The sequence below is a fragment of the Megalops cyprinoides genome, chromosome 4 (genome assembly GCF_013368585.1).
Source record: "Megalops cyprinoides isolate fMegCyp1 chromosome 4, fMegCyp1.pri, whole genome shotgun sequence".
NCBI classification, from domain to species: Eukaryota; Metazoa; Chordata; class Actinopteri; order Elopiformes; family Megalopidae; genus Megalops; species Megalops cyprinoides.
The window spans coordinates 16782822-16802744 of NC_050586.1; the positions used below are offsets into that span (position 1 = coordinate 16782822).

The window sequence follows — 19923 nt, forward strand, 5'->3', positions numbered from 1 at the left end:
AGCTGTACCAACAGCTTAACCTTCTGTCTCACAGGTATGGTGCCAGCTCTGTTCCCTGACGATGAGAAGGAGTCTGTCTTGAATCAGGTCCGTGACGAGGCCATGAAAATGGGTGCCGGCCCATCCAAGGAGAGCGTCTGGCAGTACTTTGTGAACAAGAGCGCCAACAACCTACACATTGTGCTGGGCATGTCACCAGTGGGAGACACACTAAGGACACGCTGCAGGAATTTCCCAGGTAAGGTTGTGTGGCATTTTTACATTATATTGAGTCATTCCTTTGCTTAACACATTCCTGTTTGACTCACACTGATAATGTGTGCTAACACATTCTTTAACCCCTATTTTTTGCTTATGAGAGCAAGAGAGGTTAAGAATCATGTTTTAGTGTTTAAAAGGACCCCCTCCCCCCACAGACTTCTGCTGTATTACACCCAAATGTTTCTGTGTCTGTCTGCCCCTCCTGTTGTTGTTAATCGGAGGGAGATAACGTGTTTTCTGAATGTGTGTCAGGGCTGGTGAACAACACTGGGATTGACTGGTTCTTGCCCTGGCCACCTCAGGCACTGCTTGCTGTGGCACAGTCCTTCCTTGGTAAGTGACTGCTGTTGGTCATTGTTAATGTCAGGTGGTTGATGTGATTATTATTTGCAGCTGTGATACTGCTCATTTGCTTCTGTCATCCTTGACCATGATGACCCAGCCTTCCCACCATAATACTAATCATACGTTTAGATCATTTCAGTCTGTCGGGTCATAGTCTGTAGCAAATGCGCATTTTTTTTTGGAGATGGCTAGGAATGATTGATTTGAACTGTGGGCGTCCCTGTCAATGGAGCTAACCAGTGACTGTTGTGCCTTAGGTGAGAATCCAATGATCCCCGCCTCACACTTGGATGCAGTGATCAACCACGTGTGCATGGTGCACAGCTCTGTTGGAGACTACAGCAAGATGTTCCTTCAGAAGCTGCGTCGCAGTAACTACGTAACCCCAAAGAACTACCTGGACTTCATCAGCACTTACTCCAGCTTGCTGGAAGACAAGGATATGTACATCCTGGGTATGTGCACACAAACACACACATGCACACTCATTTTCTGTGGAAGGGTGGGAGCAAGGAAACTGGTCTGTCTAATGTATCTTGTTTGATTAACTCTGTATGTTTAGCTTTATGTCAGGCTGTATTTTGTGACACAGTGATCACAGTTATCCTGTCCCTGTACTAGATGGTAAAAAGCAACATGGTTTTGCTCTGCCATCTGCATTGTTTCAGCTCAGTGCAAGCGTCTGGAGGGGGGTCTGGACAAGCTGAAGGAGGCCAGTGTGCAGCTGGAAGAGCTGAATACAAAGCTAGCCGACCAGAAGGTGGTGCTGGCTGAGAAATCTTCCGCCTGCGAGATCCTCCTTCAGGAAATTTCCACCAACACCGCTGTTGGTGAGGGTCCAGCCCCCACATGATTGCATGATATTTTGAGCATGAATATGTGCCTGTGTGCCTATTGGAATGCATGTGATCATGTGCTGTGCTTCAGACAAGCAACTTGGTAGATACAGTGTTTTTACCCACGTTTTGTTAATGATGGCTGTATCTGTGTGCTGAGAGCTCAGCATGTGTCCATATGAGTTTGAATGTAAGGGGCTGTGTGTGCTAACTAATCTATCATGAAGTAAAACTGGTGGAGACAATGCAGATGTTCATGACCCCCCTCCTCTGTGCAGCGGAGGAAAAGAAGGCAATGGCTGAGGATAAGGCCAAAGAGATTGAGGAGCAGAACAAAGTGATTGCTGTGGAGAAGAAAGACGCTGAGAGCTCGTTGGCAGAGGCCCTGCCTGCCCTGGAGGCTGCCCGCATGGCCCTGCAGGACCTGGAAAAGTCTGATGTCACTGAGATCAGGTGAACTGCACTGCTGGTGTCGGATTTTCCTGGTGGGACTAAATCACTTTAAATAAATAAAGTTTACCCATCGGCTAATAAAAAATTTTAAATCCTGACCCTGATGTTGGAATTTCGGTCCATGGTTAATTTAAAGTTGTTTTTCCTTCGGTCGTGTTATTCCAAGGGTGTAGCCTCAGACCAGATCCCTCACTCAAACTCAAATTCTCTGTCGAGCTCAGTTCAAGTTCGCATGAGTTTTAGAAGTGGGGCATTTTCTGTCACTTTTACAAGACTGTCATTTGGGAACAACAGATGGGTCAAAGCTTTTGTCTTGGTCTATACAGCACAGGGAGGAGTATGTCTGGTGGTTGAATGATAAGGTATTTTCTAGCACCCAGAGATACAGATGAGGAATTAATGTTGCTTAGGATTTCAACAGCTCTCCCAAAAATTCTTGTTTGTAATGCTGTAATCAGACAGTCTGGGGTTATGAGATTGTGCCCCTTGTGTGAGGGCAATTTCCTATCTCACTCTGCACCAGAGACAGACCAGGCAAAGCTAACCTCAGGTTAATGAAAAACTTGTCCTCTTACTTTTTTCAATCCCTTTTGATTGAAACTGTTACCTCTGTATTTGTCATATACCCCACGTTTGTGTCTATCCGCATGTACAGATCATTTGCAAAGCCACCCAAGCAGGTGCAGGCCGTGTGCGAGTGCATCCTGGTGATGCGCGGCCACAAGGAGATCAGCTGGAAGGCCGCCAAGGGTATGATGTCAGAGGCCAACTTCCTGAGATCGCTTATGGAAATGGACTGCGATTCTATCAACTCTAATCAGGTCAAGACTGTCAAAGGTACAGCACAGTTGCAACTAGCAGAGCAGCCATAGCCACTACTGGAAAATAACTTGTGGTATCCATCTGCGTCCTTCTAATGTCTAATGTGTAGTCCCTATAATATCTGTTTGTGGGAATCAAAACATACAGCATGACTGAGTTTTACTGTATTGTTGTCTATATTGTTTCCAGTATTTGTGTTGTAGTCTCCAAAAAGAGGTCTGTTTAATATGTTTAAATGAATTTTATATCTGCGTAAATGATGTCATTTGTATTAGCTGATTCAATATACTGTATTACTGCTACTATTACTATACTATATTTTAGATTGGATAAGATAAGGTTGCCTCATATTGTTGCTGTTCCATGGTCCTTTGCTTGCATTATAAGTGCTCTGACATTAACCTGTTTGCCCTGCCCCTGCACCATCTCAAGGCTTCCTGAAGAGCCTCAACACCACCTTCGAGGAAATGCAGGCTATCAGCAAGGCTGGTTCTGGGATGCTCAAATTTGTAGAGGCTGTGATGGGCTACTGCGATGTGGCCAAGGAGATCAAGCCCAAGAGAGAGCAGGTAGAGGGTGTGTGCATGTGAGCAGAAGCCTACAGAATAACCCAGGGGTTCGGACACAGCCCGGTCTCACGAAACGCTCTCCTCCAGGTTGCACGGCTGGAGAAGAACTTCTTCCAGAGCAAGAGGGAGCTGGAGCGGATCCAGGAAGAGCTGGGTGCCATTCAGAAGGAGCTGGGGGCGCTGGGGGACAAGTACGACGCCGCCATGGGGGAGAAACAGCTGCTGCAGGAGGAGGCTGAAGTCATGGAGAGACGTCTGATCGCCGCTGACAAACTCATCTCCGGCCTGGGCTCTGAGAACGAACGGTGAGCGCATACACACAGACACACATATGAAAAACACACTTACCCACAATACATTACATTATTACATTGTTGTCATTTAGCAGACGATCTTATCCAGAGCAACTTCCATAGGTTACAATTTTATCCATCTACATTGCTGGGTATTTACTAAGGTAATTGTGGGTTAAGTACCTTGCCCAAGGGTACATCAGCAGTGCCCCAGTGGGGAATTAAACCAGCAACCTTTTGATTACCAGACCTGCTCCCCACTACTATGCCACACCACTGCCCATACACTACACTCCATACAATGGCACATCTGTGTTTAATTGCTCCGCTTTTCTCTTCCGAGTCATTTGATGTCCACAGCTGGAAGATGTTGCATTTTGAGTTTTTTTCCCCTCCTCCTCCCAGCTGGACGGAAGACCTGGAGGAGCTGAAGCAGCGTCGTGTGCGCCTGCTCGGAGACTGCCTGGTCTGCGCTGCCTTCCTGAGCTATGAGGGCGCTTTCAGCTGGGAATTCCGAAACGAGATGGTGTACGAGGTGTGGCAGCAGGATGTGCTGAACCGAGGCATTCCCCTCAGCCAGCCCTTCCGTGTGGAGAGCCTGCTGACTGACGAGGTGGAGATTAGCAGGTGAGGCACGTGTGTGGCGCCAGCCAGCAGAGCTGCTGTTTGCATAAACGTATGTGTGTGTGTGTGGGTGTGTGCCGCGTTGTTTGTGTAGGTGAGTGTGTAAATTTGCATATTAGTGTGCACACGTGTACGAGTGTGCCTGTTGTACTGTATGTGGTGCATGTATGTGTGTGTGCGCATGAGTAGATATGTATTGACATGCAAGTGTGCACATGTATATGTGCTTGTTCATTTTTGTGTGCATGTGTGTGAATTTGCCCCTGCATATGTGTGCTTGTGGGTTTGCACATGCTTCTGTGTGTTTGTGGATCTGTATGCATGTGTGTGTAAATAAAAATGTACCCTGTCTCAGGTGGGGGTCTGAGGGCCTGCCCCCTGACGAGCTGTCAGTGCAGAACGGGATCCTAACCACACGAGCCAGCAGATTCCCTATGTGCATTGACCCGCAGCAGCAAGCGCTTAACTGGATTAAGAAAAAGGAAGAGAAGAACAACCTTAAGGTGATGGGGATAAACATCACAACTGTAGTTTTAATGTTAGCGTTTCAAGGGCTCTGGAAGTTATTCACTTAATAGCTTGATATGTCAAAAGGCTATCACTGTATATCTTGTAGCATTATAATGGTCGGTCTACCATCTGTCCACAGGTTAACCTTGTTTTGTTTGTAATTTTTCCTGAGAAAATAATTATATCTAAATATATCTAATTATATATCTAATTATATCTAAATCTTACACAAATCTTACACAAATAAAATATTATATAGCTACAAATCTATTAATATGTTTCTCATTATTTATTCATCATTTTATTTATTTTTCACTTAATTATTTATCATTTTTCATTTAGCGCCTAGGTCCACCTAGATTTTAGCACAAAATGAATGCTTTTTATTAACATTAGCTATTCTCTTTCTTTATGGATGTATAGAAAGTAGTACATAATGTCTTCACTATGTGTTTTACTTCTATTTCTTGTAGATCTCCTCCTTCAACGACCCAGACTTCCTGAAGCAACTAGAGATGGCCATTAAGTATGGCTTCCCCTTCCTTTTCCAAGATGTGGACGAGTACATTGACCCGGTCATCGACAACGTCCTCGAGAAGAATGTCAAGGGGGCGGAGGGTCGACAGGTCATCGTGCTGGGGGACAAGGAGGTGGACTACGACCCCAACTTTAAACTGTACCTCAACACCAAGCTGGCTAACCCCAAGTACTCCCCCTCGGTCTTTGGGAAGGCCATGGTTATTAATTACACCGGTATGAAGTATATCCTCAGGTTTGGATGCCATGTAAAGTGAATGCATAAGCTGTGTGTGTGTGTGCGTGTGTGTGTGTGTGTGTGTGTGTGTGTGTGTGTGTGTGTGTGTGTGTGTGTGTTTGTGTGAGAGCATTTGCCTATCTCGATGTGTGTATAAGTGTGTGTGTGTGCGTTTGTGTGTGTTTGTGTCTGTTGAACTTGTATATGCATATCTGCATATCTGACCATGTGGGACGGTGCCTGTCACAGTGACCCTAAAGGGACTAGAGGACCAGCTGTTGAGTGTGATTGTGGGCTTTGAGCGCAAGGAGCTGGAGGAGCAGCGGGAGCGCCTGATCCAGGAGACCAGCGATAACAAACGCCTGCTGAAGGACCTGGAGGACTCGCTGCTGCGTGAGCTGGCCACCTCCACTGGGAACATGCTGGACAACGTGGAGCTGGTGCACACACTGGAGGAGACTAAGTCCAAGGCCAGCGAGGTAAGACTAGAGTGAGCACCCAGCCAGAGGGCCAGTAAGATGACTGCCTAACACTTTAAAGACCATGGGTGACTGTAGAGCCAGGTGGAATGGTGGGGAGATAGAAAGGGCTACTTGAATGCTGTCTGTATAGTTAATCTGTATTTTACTATTAACACTCTGAGCTCAACCTTAATATGATTACAGTGGAGTTCAAACACACTGATTTTAATGATGAATGATTATTTCTTTGGGGTAAAACTTACAGGTGTTTGAGAAACTGAAGCTGGCGGAGAACACCTCAGTGGACATAGACAAGCTGCGTGACGGCTACAGGCCAGCGGCTAAGCGGGGTGCAATCTTGTTCTTCGTGCTGGCAGAGATGGCCCTGGTTAACACCATGTATCAGTACTCTCTGGCCTCCTACCTTGAGGTGTTTGACTTTTCACTGCGCAAGTCCCTGCCTGACTCTGTCCTGAGCAAGAGGCTGAAGAACATCATGGACACCCTCACGTACAATGTGTACAACTATGGTTGTACAGGTGAGAGGGGCCGACTGCGTCACATGTTGATCACGGCTACCTCTAGGTGCCCTGCTCTCAACTCTCACAATGTCTCTTTTCCCTCCTACTAAAAGTGTGGTATAGTCATCTCCCTAAAGAGATAGCCCTATGTCATGTCCCTCCCCAGGTCTGTTTGAAAGGCACAAGCTCCTCTTCTCCTTTAACATGACAATCAAGATGGAACAGCCGGAGGGCAGGGCACCCCAGGAGGAGCTGGACTTCTTCCTAAAGGGTGAGTAGCTTTACTAGCACATATATAACTGTGCCATGCACCAGTTATGATATTTATTTCAACAACACTCTCAACAATCTCCCCCTCTCACAAATCCAAACAAGCTCCACATGGGAGACACACACAATAAAACACACATTGAACACACGCTGATAACTACAAGCGCCAGACAGTTTTCTGTAATCTGCGTGTGTAGGAAACCTGTCTCTAGAGAAGAGCCAGAGGAAGAAGCCATGCGCGTGGCTCCCGGACCAGGGCTGGGAGGACATTGTGCGGCTGGCAGAGCTCTTCCCAAACGAGTTTGGCACCCTTCCCGATGACATTGAGAATAACATGGATGAATGGAAAACTGTGAGTGTTAGGACATGCCAAAGCGTCCATGCATTTTTAGCAACGTTTCATCTGTCTCACACCTCTTTCTCCTGCCTCTGTTTTGCCTTGTCAGTGGTACGACCTTGATGGGCCAGAACAGGTTCCCTTCCCCATGAAGTACAAGGAGAACCTGACGACGTTCCAGAAGCTTCTGCTGCTGCGCTGCTTCCGCCTGGACCGTGTGTACCGAGCTGTCACGGACTACGTAGCCGTCACTATAGGAGAGAAGTGAGTGACTGTCTTCTCCACCAATGCAAACTTGCACCAATTGGCAACACTCCTCCTTATCTCACTTTGTGTACAATACCACAGTTGTCTTGCCAGTGTGATGCAAAAAACTGACAAAATTCTAAAACAGCAAACAGTAAAAAAAGATGTTCTTATTAATTTTTTTTTACTTTTCGCCCAGATGTAAGTTGATGTAACTACAGTGCCCAGACTGTATTGCTGTAGTTAAGCTGCTTTGTTGATGTAACTTTCCTGTCTGCCACATTTTTACTCCTTTTTAAATTCAGATATGTGCAGCCCCCAGTGATCAGTTTTGAGGCGATCTTCGAGCAGAGCACGCCCAACTCTCCCATCGTCTTCATCCTAAGCCCTGGTTCTGACCCTGCCGGTGACCTCATGAAGTTGGCTGAGAGATCAGGCTTCGGGGGCAGCCGGCTCAAGTTCTTGGCCATGGGGCAAGGACAGGAAAATGTAAAGAATAACACTTACAAGTGCAGTACCATTATGATGTGTAACATTTTATGAGATAGTGTAACACTGAAGCATAGTACAGTCCAGCTGTCCAGTCAACTCATGTACAGCACCACATAGCATGGCAGTATCCGTAGCAGAGTAAAACATCTTTCAGTCCTTCTTGGGAAAACCTTAAGGTCTGAGATACAGTATATATATGTTAATAGATATATATTACTCTGTGGTGTGTCTCTGTGTCTACCAGGTGGCACTGCAGCTACTAGACACAGCAGTGTCACGGGGTCATTGGCTGATGCTTCAGAACTGCCACCTGCTGGTGAAGTGGCTGAAGGATCTTGAGAAAGCCCTGGAAAGGATCACCAAGCCCCACCCTGACTTCCGCCTGTGGCTCACCACTGACCCCATCAAAGATTTCCCCATTGGCATCCTGCAAAAGTCCCTCAAGGTCAGACTGCAGCCCCCATTTGGGGTTTCTATATGTGTGCATAAGCAGATATACCAAACACCTACAGACTAAATGGTAGGACTTGGTCCTGGAGGGTCAATCCACTTTTCAAGCTGTCTACCTTAGTAACATGTAAAAAAGGAGAGAGTGAATAGAGTGGGTTCATCATTTCACAAGTCAGATGTTAATGTGATTAGGGATAGCAAACTCCAGAGGACACTGATCCCTACACCAGCAGGGTTGTACCGGCAGGCTGTACAGGACTCATTCTGTTCCTTATTGCCACTGCCCCCTCCTGCATTCAGGTAGTGACAGAGCCCCCCAATGGGCTGAAGCTCAACATGCGGGCCACTTATTTCAAGATCTCCCACCATGCGCTGACAAGCTGCCCACATTCAGCTTTCCGCAGCCTCGTCTACGTGTTGGCCTTCTTCCATGCTGTGGTGCAAGAGCGCAGAAAGTATGGCAAAATCGGATGGAACGTGCCCTACGACTTCAACGAGTCTGACTTCCAGGTGAGGCCCTTTTTCTTTGCCACTACCTGCTCGCCTTTGGTCTTTCAGTCATGTTTCACCTGCACCACCAGAATAACAAAGCTACATGTAAACGTAGGGCTTTCCAAGGTACTTTTCCTTCTTAGAACAAACTCAAAGGCATTCTCAACATACATGGGACAGGTCAGAGTGTTTAACACTACTGTACAGTTTATCAAACTGACTGCCATTTAGATAAAATTGTACTTTTCATGAGGTGGATATTTACTGCGTTGTAACTTCACCAACATTATAGACTGTGGCCACATCATCTTTCTTTTTTCATTCCTATTGTTGACAGCATCATAACATTTGCAGCACTTGATTTGGGGAATGTGCCTGCTTTCTAGGTTTGCATGGAGATTCTGGACACCTATTTGACCAAAGCCTATACACAAGGAGATGACAAGATCCCCTGGGGGAGTCTTAAGTACCTCATTGGAGAGGTGAGGCCTAGTAATATTTTTTATTTACTTATTTAATATTTAATATTTTTATTCCATCACACCCATATCTCACGATACATAATTAACAATCATATCACGATTGTCACTGTTAAGAACAACCCGTCAAATATTATAGTTTGATAAGGTTTCTACAGAGGTTCAAAACAGATGTTTTGTGTGTGAATGTGTATGTATGACTGTGTCTGTCTGTCTATCTCTGTATGTATTTATATACCTGATATTCCAGAAGCAAAACAGCCTCTGTAATGGATGTAGAGTTGCACTATTATAGATGCAGAATAGCATTGTAATTTCACAACATATCCTAGGCATCCAGTCCACTCCTTGCATTCTTATCTTAAGCTGTTAGTCCAAACAACGGCCCAGTCTCGTAATTCTGTATCAAGGTAGGATGAATACCTTGGGTTCATGCAAAGTAGCAGAAGCATGGTTAGCAGCAGTAGATCAGTATCAGCCCTATGCACTGCCTTTCTCAGGTCATGTACGGGGGCAGGGCCATCGACAGTTTCGATCGCAGGATCCTGACAGTTTACATGGATGAGTACCTGGGAGACTTCCTCTTTGACACCTTCCAGCCCTTCCACTTCTTCAACAATAAGGAGGTGGACTACAAGGTCCCCTCTGATGGACCCAAGGACACCTATGTTGGTGTGTTGCACAGCTTTGTCAGTTCCCTGATTCAGATTTTTTAATCTGTTTTACTTATTGTTTAACTATCTATGCCTACATTCAGCTTCATTTGGTAGTAGTGCCACCCTACTTTAATGCCTTTTGTTTTTAATGTGCCATGAGATAGTCTGAATGTGTATAAATTTCCTGATAAATGAAAGCATTTGGGATTACATCAATAATACAGTACTGGAAGTGGCTGAATTGTTGGTGCCTCCTTTTCGTGATGAATGTCCAGTGTGCTGAATTGAAACATTAGTTGCAGCTATAGTGGGTGGTGCTGAAAGGCTCTGAGCCCCTGGTGTGCTGTGTGTCTCAGGGGAGATCGAGAGCCTGCCGCTGGCCAACACTCCGGAGGTGTTTGGCCTACACCCTAACGCTGAGATTGGATACTACACGCAGGCAGCCCGTGACATGTGGACGCACCTAATCGAGCTGCAGCCCCAGACTGGTATCAGCACCTCCATGCAAGCCCTCAGCTCCCTCAGCTCCCATGTCACTGACATCACAGTCTTAACATTATTTATTAATGAAAAAATGACTGACATTATTTATTAATCATTAATTATAATAAATAAATAATTGACATAAAGAACAGTAGGGATGACTGTCAGTGATCACAAGTCATATTATTAAACTGTGCATGGACCGCCAGGACCATTCTTAGAATAAATATACTGAAAAATACTTTTATTACATTACTATTATTACTTAACATGTTGTTATATTACATTATATTTCTAAATATTAAGGTAACATATATTGAGCAAACATCCAGCACTTACGCTTTGCTGGGCTAACAGATAAACACTTGGTACATCCAACATCTATATTCATTTCACCTGACTCACAGGTTAGCTTTACTTGCCACCCCTCTAATGGAACTCCTCTCCTCCACAGGCGAGTCTGGTGCGGGCATCAGCCGAGACGAGTACATCAGCCAGGTGGCCAGGGACATCCAGAACAAACTGCCCTCGCTGTTTGACCTGGACGCAATTCGCAAGGACATGGGGCTGGATATCTCGCCCACCTCAGTGGTGCTGCTGCAAGAGCTGGAGCGCTTCAACAAGCTGGTGGTGCGGATGGGCCGCTCACTGGCAGAGCTACAGAGGGTGAGAGACAGTGACACTGAGAGGGGGGAAATCGTGAGGAGACTGGACATCCCACGAGCAAGAGAGACAGAGTGTTCTTAATGTGTACATAACGAGTGTGCTTAATTCCATCGGAACGCCCATCTCCCAGGCTTTGGCAGGTGAGGTGGGCATGAGCAGTGAGCTGGATGAGGTGGCACGTGCCCTCTTCAATGGACAGATCCCAGCCATTTGGAGAAAGCTGGCGCCTGACACCCTCAAGTCCCTGGGCAACTGGATGATCCACTTCAAGAGGAGGTTCGACCAGTACAACTCCTGGGTTAGTCTCCTACACCATTCTGCTTTGGATACATACAAAAGTAATGTATGGGTGGTTTTCTGAAAAAGGGGCTAAAATGATATGTCCTAATAAGTACATGCCCTGTGTTCAAGTTATATGCATTTTAGCCTTTGAGAGGAGTGTAAAATTAATTTCTGAGATCTGTGTTTCTGTGTCTGCCTGTCTTATTTTTAATTCATTTTTTCATTTCATTTCTTTTTCTGTTTGGTGGGTGTTTGGGGGCCACTCTGCATATGTGTATGTGTATGCGCATGTGTGTGTGCAGGTGAATGAGGGCGAGCCCACTGTGATGTGGCTGTCAGGGCTGCACATCCCAGAGTCATACCTGACAGCGCTGGTTCAGGCCACCTGCAGGAAGAATGGCTGGCCCCTGGACCGCTCCACTCTTTACACACAGGTGACCCAATACAGCACAGAGGAGGAGGTCAACGAGAAGCCCGGACAGGGTGAGCGCTCATTCTTAAACACACAGACACACATAATGTCAGCACACAACTCCCAATTTTACACACACACACGGTCCATTTATTCACCAGCCCATCTGTCTGAGTACCTATGAATACATCTGTCTATTTCTGTCACAGTGTGTCTTTATCCATCTCCCTGTCTATCTATCCTGGATCTTAACACATCTTTATCAGTCTTTTCCCGGATTATGGCTGTCTGCTCCTGGTGTAGAGGGTGATGGTTCTATCCTATTGTCCTCCAGGCTGTTTTGTGTCCGGACTGTACCTGGAGGGGGCAGACTGGGATTTGGAGAATGGCTGCCTGGTGCGCAGCAAACCCAAAGTACTAGTGGTCCAGCTGCCAATCCTCAAGGTCATTCCAATCGAGGCGCATCGACTCAAACTGCAGGTAGGGCATGTAGCTTTAACTTGCGCTTAGCTTCCCTGTAGCCAGTGCTTGGATACTGAGGATTCCTCCCTAGAGAATGTGCTGTTGCAATTGTTGATACAATACTGTCCTGGGTATGGTTGCGCCTGTTCTGTGCAAATAGCTGATATTTAAGGGCAAAGTCCATAATTGTGTTGTATGAACTATTGCACAACACTGCAAATGAACAAATTAGCTATCCTTAAGCTTTTTCTGTTTATTTTTGTTTTGTATTGCGTAAAGACCATATATTGTCATTGATGTATTTCACCTACCCAAGTGATCACAGATGCATGTGCCATTGGTAACATCGACAAAGCCATGTTTACACACTGAGTTAGTAATGTATGATGTCTTTTAATGCACTCCACTTTCTTCTGACTGTTACAGACAGGCAGAAGAGAGTACTCTGAAAACAGTCTGTTTTGGTACTTCCCATTTTTAATAAGCTATATCGTTCAGCAGGACTTTTCATCTAATATCCAGCTTTTTAATGACAGAACAAGGACATGTACATGTTTTTTCTGTATTTGCACTTTAACAATCTGTCTATGTGTGCTTCCCAAACAGAATACTCTGCGGACACCAGTGTACACCACCTCCATGAGGAGGAACGCCATGGGGGTTGGCCTCGTATTTGAAGCAGACCTCTTCACTACCAAGCACATCTCTCACTGGGTGCTGCAGGGTGTCTGTCTGTGTCTCAACGTCGACTGAGGGGGGTAGCCCACCTTATTTGTGTTGCAACTGCTGATGAGATTTTTTTATTGTTTCTTCACATAGAACAAATATGTAGAAAATATTTTGTCCATATGTTGACTTCTCTTCCTTAAAACGTTCTATTTGCCTTTTTCTCGTATTACCAACAAAACCATTCCAATAAACCAATATAACTTATGATGAGTGGTGCTTCTTATTCATTCTTTTGCGACTTATTTTTATAGTGCATGATTCTGTATGGAATATGGTCACTGCAATAAAGCTGATCGTCCGTATTTTAACATACAAATGAAGTACAGTGCTCGCCCCAGTTGTGAACACTAGGCGGCAGCACGAGTCGAAAAATTGAACCCACCTATGTAACCACGCAGTTTTTCACACGCTGTACAGAAGCTGGGGGGCGGGACGACTGCGTTTTCCAAGAGGCTTGGCTATACTCATAATTGGATATTGTGCGGTTGTATTATTTGTTTTGAACAAAGGTCTTGTTTCCTAGCTCCCATACATAACTTTAAGTGAAGTCTTCGTGAATATTGACTTCAGCAGCAGACACCATGTGTCGATTAGTATAAAATGCTCCTTCTCTGTGCTTTTCTAATTTATATTTGGAGTTCAGGTTCGTGTTTAATATGAAAACAAGGAGTCATTGTAAATGTGCTGGTCGAGAGAAGTCAAACACGGTCGTTACTACGTCATCATTAAACGCCAGCCGGTGAACCACGTGGTTCATGAAAAGTCAAGAACGATCAGCACGGAAGACCTTTGGAGTAGGAATTAGTAGCAAGAAAATAGCCTTGTGGATTTATTATTTTTACATTCTCTCAGTTTTTGTACTCTGTGGTTTATAGTGAATTAATTGATGTGTAATGTTGAATTATTTGAATATATGCTGTAAGTTCATAGAGTAGTTATAAGGCGTGAGCACACTGTCTAGCTAGCTTCCCAGCTAGCTGTTGGCTAATTTTGGATGATGAATAGTGTTGGGGAGGGATGTACGGACCTCAAGCGGGAATACGATCAGTGCTTTAACCGCTGGTTCGCAGAGAAATTCCTGAAGGGAGACCGGAGTGGAGACCCTTGCACTGAGATGTTCAAAAAATATCAACAGTGTGTTCAGGTAACGCTTTGTCAGGAGAGACGACAAACTAGCTACTCCAACTAATTGTGTCTGGCTAGGTTGTATGCCTGGTTGTTGTAGTTTGTTAGTTAATTGAAACTATCAAGGCCAGGCAAATCCGTCCAGAATTCCAAATAGCAAGCAAGCTAGCTAGTTACCTAGATATTTTATGATGTCTTGATGTTCACCAAACTTAAGTTATGGGTATAATAGTATCGATATTCTTTAGGGACGAGTATGTTACATTACATGTTGTATTTAAAACCAAAGTAGATATTTGTGAAGTTCATAGTTTCACAACCATGAACTGGCTAAAAACTAAAACGTATTTTAAGCCCATGCGTGTTGTGCTAATAGAGTAAAGTTAGTTATTTAAGGGTATGGTTGAGCATGTTTACCATGGTGTGATTGGAATGTAATGCAGTGCAACAAGTCTGTAATGTAGACAGGATTCAGCTTTTGCTCTTGAAATCTTATGTTTGTCAAATAAAACAATTTCAATTAAAAATATTATATCCATTGATAATCACAGAAGGCCATCAAGGACAAAGACATCCCCATCGATGGTGTGGAATTCATGGGACCCAACAAGGAAAAACCAGAGAGCTGATGGATGCCTGCAGTCAAGTAGCATCTGCCTCATCTGCTTCCATCAATGCAGGCTGTGAGGAGTTGTCACGAGGGCATACTGCTCTTACTATGGAAGGAAGATTGTAATTATTATTGGGGCAGTCCCACCAGTTTGATGATATTTTTAACCATTTTAAAATCACAAAAAGAAACCCTTGACTGGATTGACTGGACTGGTTGCACTTTCTTTCAGTGTATAAGAAGCTAGCTAATCTGAAAATAAGAATGCATTCAGGAAAACTTTAAGATCTGACACCCTGAACAAAAACACTGGAAGATGCAGGGAATCATACGTGCCTGCTCTTGCTTAGGGCCTGTCTTGTTCAGACACCTTTAGGTTAGTATGCCTCTGCAAGTGTCGGTGTTCGGATATCTTATGCGGATGGTACAGTGAAATAACATTTAACCCACATGCTTCTATACTTCTTGTTTAAGTTTGTGTTTTAAAATGGAGGTTGGTTTATTTTCTTGTTTTACTGCATTTTGTGTTCTTTGTGTTCTTTTTCTATTTGTTTTTTTCCTCATTCAGTCATGTTAACACTGGATTATGTATTGTTCTTATTTTGAACTGGTGTGGATATACACATGCTTAACAAAGAAGAGCTGCAGCCATTTTTTGGTGTTGTTTTTTTCATGCAGTACTTCAAGTGAACAGCCACTGTGTCATTTGGAATTATGCATACAAAATAATAAACTGTAAAATCAAACTCAAGTTCAGATCTGCTTCTGTTATAAGCCCCTTTAAGAACCATTTTTTTGTGAGAAAGATAACAAGTACTGAAAACAATCCAATATGCCTTATTTCAAAATAAGCTCTGGTAGTCATGTTACATTGAAACAATGTTAATGGGTACCACATTTCTATTGTTGAAATGTACTTAATTAAAATACTACTACATGTATTGGTGATAGCTTGAAGAGATTACAGATGCACATCAGAACAGCACATGCTCACATTCCACAAGGACAAATTCCAACTTTTTTTAATCAATTCAATATGTAGTTCAAAGCTAACTATGCTCCATTAGTTATCTGAAAAATTACACCACTTATACTACAGGAGCAATGAACAGAAGAGGTCAAATAAAAGTTGAAAAATAATCATACATATTAGTTACAGTCAGTACCTGACATGGACGTCTAGAGTAATATATAGTCTTGATATGTTTGAAGATAAAGGTTTACCTAGTTACTAGAATCTGCTCCTACTATCCCTCTATTTTAAGACCTACTGATCTTAATGCAAGATATCTTTAACTGGTCATCCCCATCAGGACGTGCTTCTCTTCGAGAGAAAACTTCTCTTACTTGTGTTAAGTTCTTTTTCTTGTCTGTTACAAAGTCTGTAATTTGATAGAATTATACACATTTAATCAGATGAGATTATGATCTGGGAGAATATTGTCATCCACAGATCTGTATTACACCAGTTTATACACTAGACTTTCCCACAGGGCCTATTCGTTATTCATGATGCATGCCGTTCAAGTAAAATGTATATATGATAATTGCAAGTGTTTCTTTTGCACGGTTTTTAACCAGGGACAAACTGGAATCACTACCCACATATTCCGGGAGTACACTGCTGGAATTTATGAAGTAGAAAGCATTGTGAAAAGCATAATGATTCCAACCTTAGAATGCCTATCTTGCATAGTAGACTATTATTAGCAAGTCATTTCTATTTCTAAAATGAAATAAAATACTGATCAATCTCACATCATCTTCAGTCTATCAGTCCGTGCTGTTGTTACTGAGACAAACACCTAATTTATGTGATACAAATAATACAAGTGAAGCGTCAGAAAAATTCTGACTTCCTTTGTGAGAGCAATAATGGCAGAATACTTGTGAGCAAAGTTGTTTAATTTTTTAACAGTTTAACAGTTTGTACAGACGTTACTGGATTCATGTACAAAAGTGTATAACATTGAAAATTCAATAAAAAACGACCTTGATCGTTATAATGTTTTACCGTTTACTTAATATAACTATTTATCCCAATACGTCAATATGTATAACTGTCTTGCAAACTAGCAAGTTAGCAGACTACCAAGCTATCTTGTAACAGTTTCATCGAAATAATGACGACAGTAAAATAAAATGGTCAAAAACATATTAATAAAAAAATCATAGTTGGCTACACAGTAACTGATAAAATCTTGCAACCTAATATGAAATGCAATTTTCCAACGTACTTGCTTGCTTCATAGTAGTCCATGACCAAAATAAGAAATTGGTTAAAATAAGTCAAAAAGTAGCAACCAAAAATCAGTCGCAAATGTAGGATAGCCTCTGCAGAGGGAACGTATGCCTGAATGTAGATGCTTCTTAGAACATAAGCGTGACTTTGCTGGATTGCCGAGATGACTGCTACAATAACGCATGAACGGGACGATAATGGGGTTCAGTCAAAGGTTACAAATGCCATGCACAGTACTAACAGTCTTTAGACTTGTAGGGAATAGGCCTACACAATGCAAGTTGCTGCTACTTGCTGGAAAACCAGTGCCACATTAATGACAAATACGGGGAGAGGGGTTGCATAAAAACAAAGTGACATCATCTAATAATGATTTATTACACATTTCTAATTAAATCAAAGAAAAAAAAAACTTACGCCCGAACAGGGACTTGAACCCTGGACCCTCAGATTAAAAGTCTGATGCTCTACCGACTGAGCTATCCGGGCTCTATGCGAAAGCTGTTAAGGAAGACCTACTTGTACATGTATGCTGTGAGGCATGTGTCGTTCTTTTCATATTTTGGTAGTTAGCCTATATGTCTGTGCCAGTCCCGGTTCTGTGATACTTTTTTTTATAATGTGATAACCGTGCTAACAATAATGTTAGCTATATATTGTGATTACACCGTAAAATAGCATTTAAGATCTAACGCCAAGTAAACCGGATATTAGCTAATGTTAGCCAGCAAGCGAGTACATTATCGAAAGCCTTGCCATGCAGCCAGCCGTAACTATGTAGCTGGAAATAGCGCCGCTATATATCGTATTTACAGCAAGACAACGGACAGGCTTCGTGGTGTCTTATCGAGATAATTACGGATAGTCAGTCTGTCTACGTAGATTAGAAGCATGGTAGCATTTACGTTAAGAAACCTAATTTCGAGGTTACGGAATCCAAGGCCTTTACATCGCTGTGCCGGAGAAGTTAGACTTTCATCGAAACAAACTCTAACCTGGTGTCGCTGGTCTCATGACACAACGTCAATACCCCATGAAAAGCAAAATTCTCATTTTCGTAATTCCAAGGTATGTGGTATTCTTGGGGGTTAGCTAAGCTAAACAAAGCATCGCTAATGTATGGTTAGCATCGCTAACAATATGTTACCAATATGGTTAGCTAGTGTAGCTAACAACTGTTGGCATAAACGTAGCAAGGGTACTACAATGTCATGTTCTTTGTTATTCAACAAAAATGAGATGGATAACCCTGTTAAATAAACAATGGGATGTACGTAGTTTTTAGGCTTATCTGAAGTGTCGACCTCCACTCGTTATTCTTCAGGTACCACAGACACCAACATGGGAACCTGTGTCAGAAGAGCATCTACCCCCGGTACAGTTTTGCCCGTTATATTTGTAGTTAACCACATTCTAATAGACAGTTTCGTTCAGTTATGGAACAATAACTTCTTGTTCTGTGCAATTGAAACAACATTTCCTTAAATCCTTTAAGCAACGTGATCAGTCTTTGTAGTTTAATGAAGAAGTTATACACAGAATCATCCATTGTGTTGCTTGAGGAATTGATTCCACTAGTTTTCCGTTTACATAGAAGTTGACTACGTTTCACCTGAGAAGAAGGCCTACCCAGCCTATACTGACTACAAGTGCACCATAGTAAGCAGTAATCAATCAGCTAAATGACCCAACATTGCAACTGTATCCCTACTGTAGCCCACACAAGTGCCCCTAGATCTGGTGGATAAATTGGAACGTCTGGCTTTGGTGGACTTTCGAAACCAGGACGCAGTGGCTTGCCTAGAGAAAGCCATCCGATTCGCTGACCAGCTCCACATTGTGAACACAGAGGGGGTAGAGCCAATGGATTCAGTTCTTGAGGACAGGTAAGTCCTTTTGTAGTACTTCGGTGATGTGTCCTCTGCTCCCAAATTACTTATGTTTTTAAGTCTAGGAGTTATTTTAGGATTTTTTTTCTTGCATTGTATTTTTCTTCATATGTGTATTGTATTTCCTATTTGTGAGGTCTTGTAAATGATTTAGACATACATGGTTTGTGTGTAATTATGGCACAGATATACTACAATATTTGACAAGGTAGGAGTGTTAAACAAACCACGTGTATATTTTTATAGCCCGTCGTTTCACACCAGATTTAAAATGGGTCTTCCTTTGCTTTAATGCAAGAGAATTTCAAGTACAGCAAACAGTTGGACACAACACAGATTCAGGGTTCCTGTCTTCATAAATTTCATTGAAACCCTTCATTCCTGTCTGCCTTGTAGAGCACTCTACCTGAGAGATGACTGTGTGGAGGAGGGCGGCTGTGCAGAGGAGTTGCTCCAGCTCTCAAAGAACATTGTGGAGGAGTACTTTGTTGCACCACCAGGTCAGAGATAGTGATCAACTGTTTTGTTACACAGCAAACAAACGTAGTATGCTTCGAGATTGCATCAGTGACATGGCTTCATAATGCAAGTGTTTTGCATAATGCAACTGTTTGCCTTGATGTGAAATATTTAAACTTTACATAAGTGAGACAAGAAAATCCTGTAGCTCTTCATGACTTAACTTTACTGAACTTTGTTTTAGAGACTGCTCATACGTGATATTTTTTATCAACAGGTAACATCCCACTCCCACAGAGAGATGAGAGGACTGCTATGCTAAAAGACTCTGAATTCTGAATGATGGACCAATGAAGAAACAGATTCTTACCCTGAAGTCTGTGACATTTTGACAAGGATATGAGCAAGCTACACCTAGGAACTCCACTTTTTAGTGTGTGAGCAATGGCTTTAGTTGACCTCTGTTATTCATTGTATATATTTGTTGCTCAGAAAACTGTGCCGCTAAAATAAAAAAACTTGGACCTGCCCATAGAGCATGGAAGATGTGATACAACTGGCATTTCCAAAAGTAACACTGGTGGTAGTTCTGGAAATAAGACCTGATTTGTAATAGCATAATGGCAGTTTAGCTGACCAAATATGATGGTAAGCAAGAACTATCCCAACAAAGGAGCCAGAATTATTGAGTAA

The 19923-nt window shown here is 43.1% G+C and overlaps 3 protein-coding genes and 1 non-coding gene across 4 annotated transcripts in view; 3 read left to right on the top strand and 1 right to left on the bottom strand.

Annotated features, from left to right (window-relative positions):
* The window catches only part of dnah10 (dynein axonemal heavy chain 10), a 37989-nt gene extending 25060 nt beyond the window's left edge, over positions 1–12929 (top strand). Inside the window, exons 53-79 of the mRNA XM_036526228.1 lie at positions 35–238; positions 514–594; positions 864–1061; positions 1275–1436; positions 1721–1895; positions 2551–2732; positions 3150–3286; positions 3374–3591; positions 3985–4206; positions 4559–4706; positions 5187–5466; positions 5717–5946; positions 6194–6467; positions 6616–6720; positions 6917–7071; positions 7166–7320; positions 7608–7791; positions 8039–8239; positions 8545–8754; positions 9123–9218; positions 9716–9887; positions 10228–10359; positions 10809–11020; positions 11151–11318; positions 11605–11785; positions 12049–12194; positions 12783–12929. Of these exons, the coding sequence (XP_036382121.1) occupies positions 35–238; positions 514–594; positions 864–1061; positions 1275–1436; positions 1721–1895; positions 2551–2732; positions 3150–3286; positions 3374–3591; positions 3985–4206; positions 4559–4706; positions 5187–5466; positions 5717–5946; positions 6194–6467; positions 6616–6720; positions 6917–7071; positions 7166–7320; positions 7608–7791; positions 8039–8239; positions 8545–8754; positions 9123–9218; positions 9716–9887; positions 10228–10359; positions 10809–11020; positions 11151–11318; positions 11605–11785; positions 12049–12194; positions 12783–12929 (4775 nt within the window). The remainder of the gene's footprint in view (positions 1–34; positions 239–513; positions 595–863; positions 1062–1274; positions 1437–1720; positions 1896–2550; positions 2733–3149; positions 3287–3373; positions 3592–3984; positions 4207–4558; positions 4707–5186; positions 5467–5716; positions 5947–6193; positions 6468–6615; positions 6721–6916; positions 7072–7165; positions 7321–7607; positions 7792–8038; positions 8240–8544; positions 8755–9122; positions 9219–9715; positions 9888–10227; positions 10360–10808; positions 11021–11150; positions 11319–11604; positions 11786–12048; positions 12195–12782) is intronic.
* A 541-nt stretch (positions 12930–13470) lies between these two features.
* On the top strand, positions 13471–15329 carry triap1 (TP53 regulated inhibitor of apoptosis 1). The gene is made up of 2 exons (XM_036527811.1): positions 13471–14049; positions 14582–15329. Exons 1-2 carry the CDS (start codon positions 13900–13902, stop codon positions 14657–14659), a joined length of 228 nt encoding a protein of 75 aa, XP_036383704.1. The 5' UTR covers positions 13471–13899; the 3' UTR covers positions 14660–15329.
* A 1969-nt stretch (positions 15330–17298) lies between these two features.
* On the bottom strand, positions 17299–17371 carry trnak-uuu. The gene has a single exon. It is a non-coding gene; the product is annotated as a tRNA-Lys (tRNA).
* An 11-nt stretch (positions 17372–17382) lies between these two features.
* On the top strand, positions 17383–19921 carry gatc (glutamyl-tRNA amidotransferase subunit C). The gene is made up of 5 exons (XM_036527690.1): positions 17383–17950; positions 18207–18257; positions 18599–18768; positions 19168–19271; positions 19508–19921. The coding sequence occupies exons 1-5, from the start codon at positions 17774–17776 to the stop codon at positions 19567–19569; spliced, it is 564 nt and encodes a 187-aa protein (XP_036383583.1). The 5' UTR covers positions 17383–17773; the 3' UTR covers positions 19570–19921.
* The last annotated feature ends 2 nt before the right edge of the window (positions 19922–19923 follow it).

Coding starts and splice junctions, on each gene's coding strand:
- triap1 (XM_036527811.1), top strand. CDS start 13,900: ATGATGAATAGTGTTGGGGAGGGATGTACGGACCTCAAGCGGGAATAC. Junction 14,050..14,581: donor AATATCAACAGTGTGTTCAG/GTAACGCTTTGT, acceptor TGATAATCACAG/AAGGCCATCAAGGACAAAGA.
- gatc (XM_036527690.1), top strand. CDS start 17,774: ATGGTAGCATTTACGTTAAGAAACCTAATTTCGAGGTTACGGAATCCA. Junction 18,769..19,167: donor GATTCAGTTCTTGAGGACAG/GTAAGTCCTTTT, acceptor TCTGCCTTGTAG/AGCACTCTACCTGAGAGATG. Junction 19,272..19,507: donor GTACTTTGTTGCACCACCAG/GTCAGAGATAGT, acceptor TTTTATCAACAG/GTAACATCCCACTCCCACAG.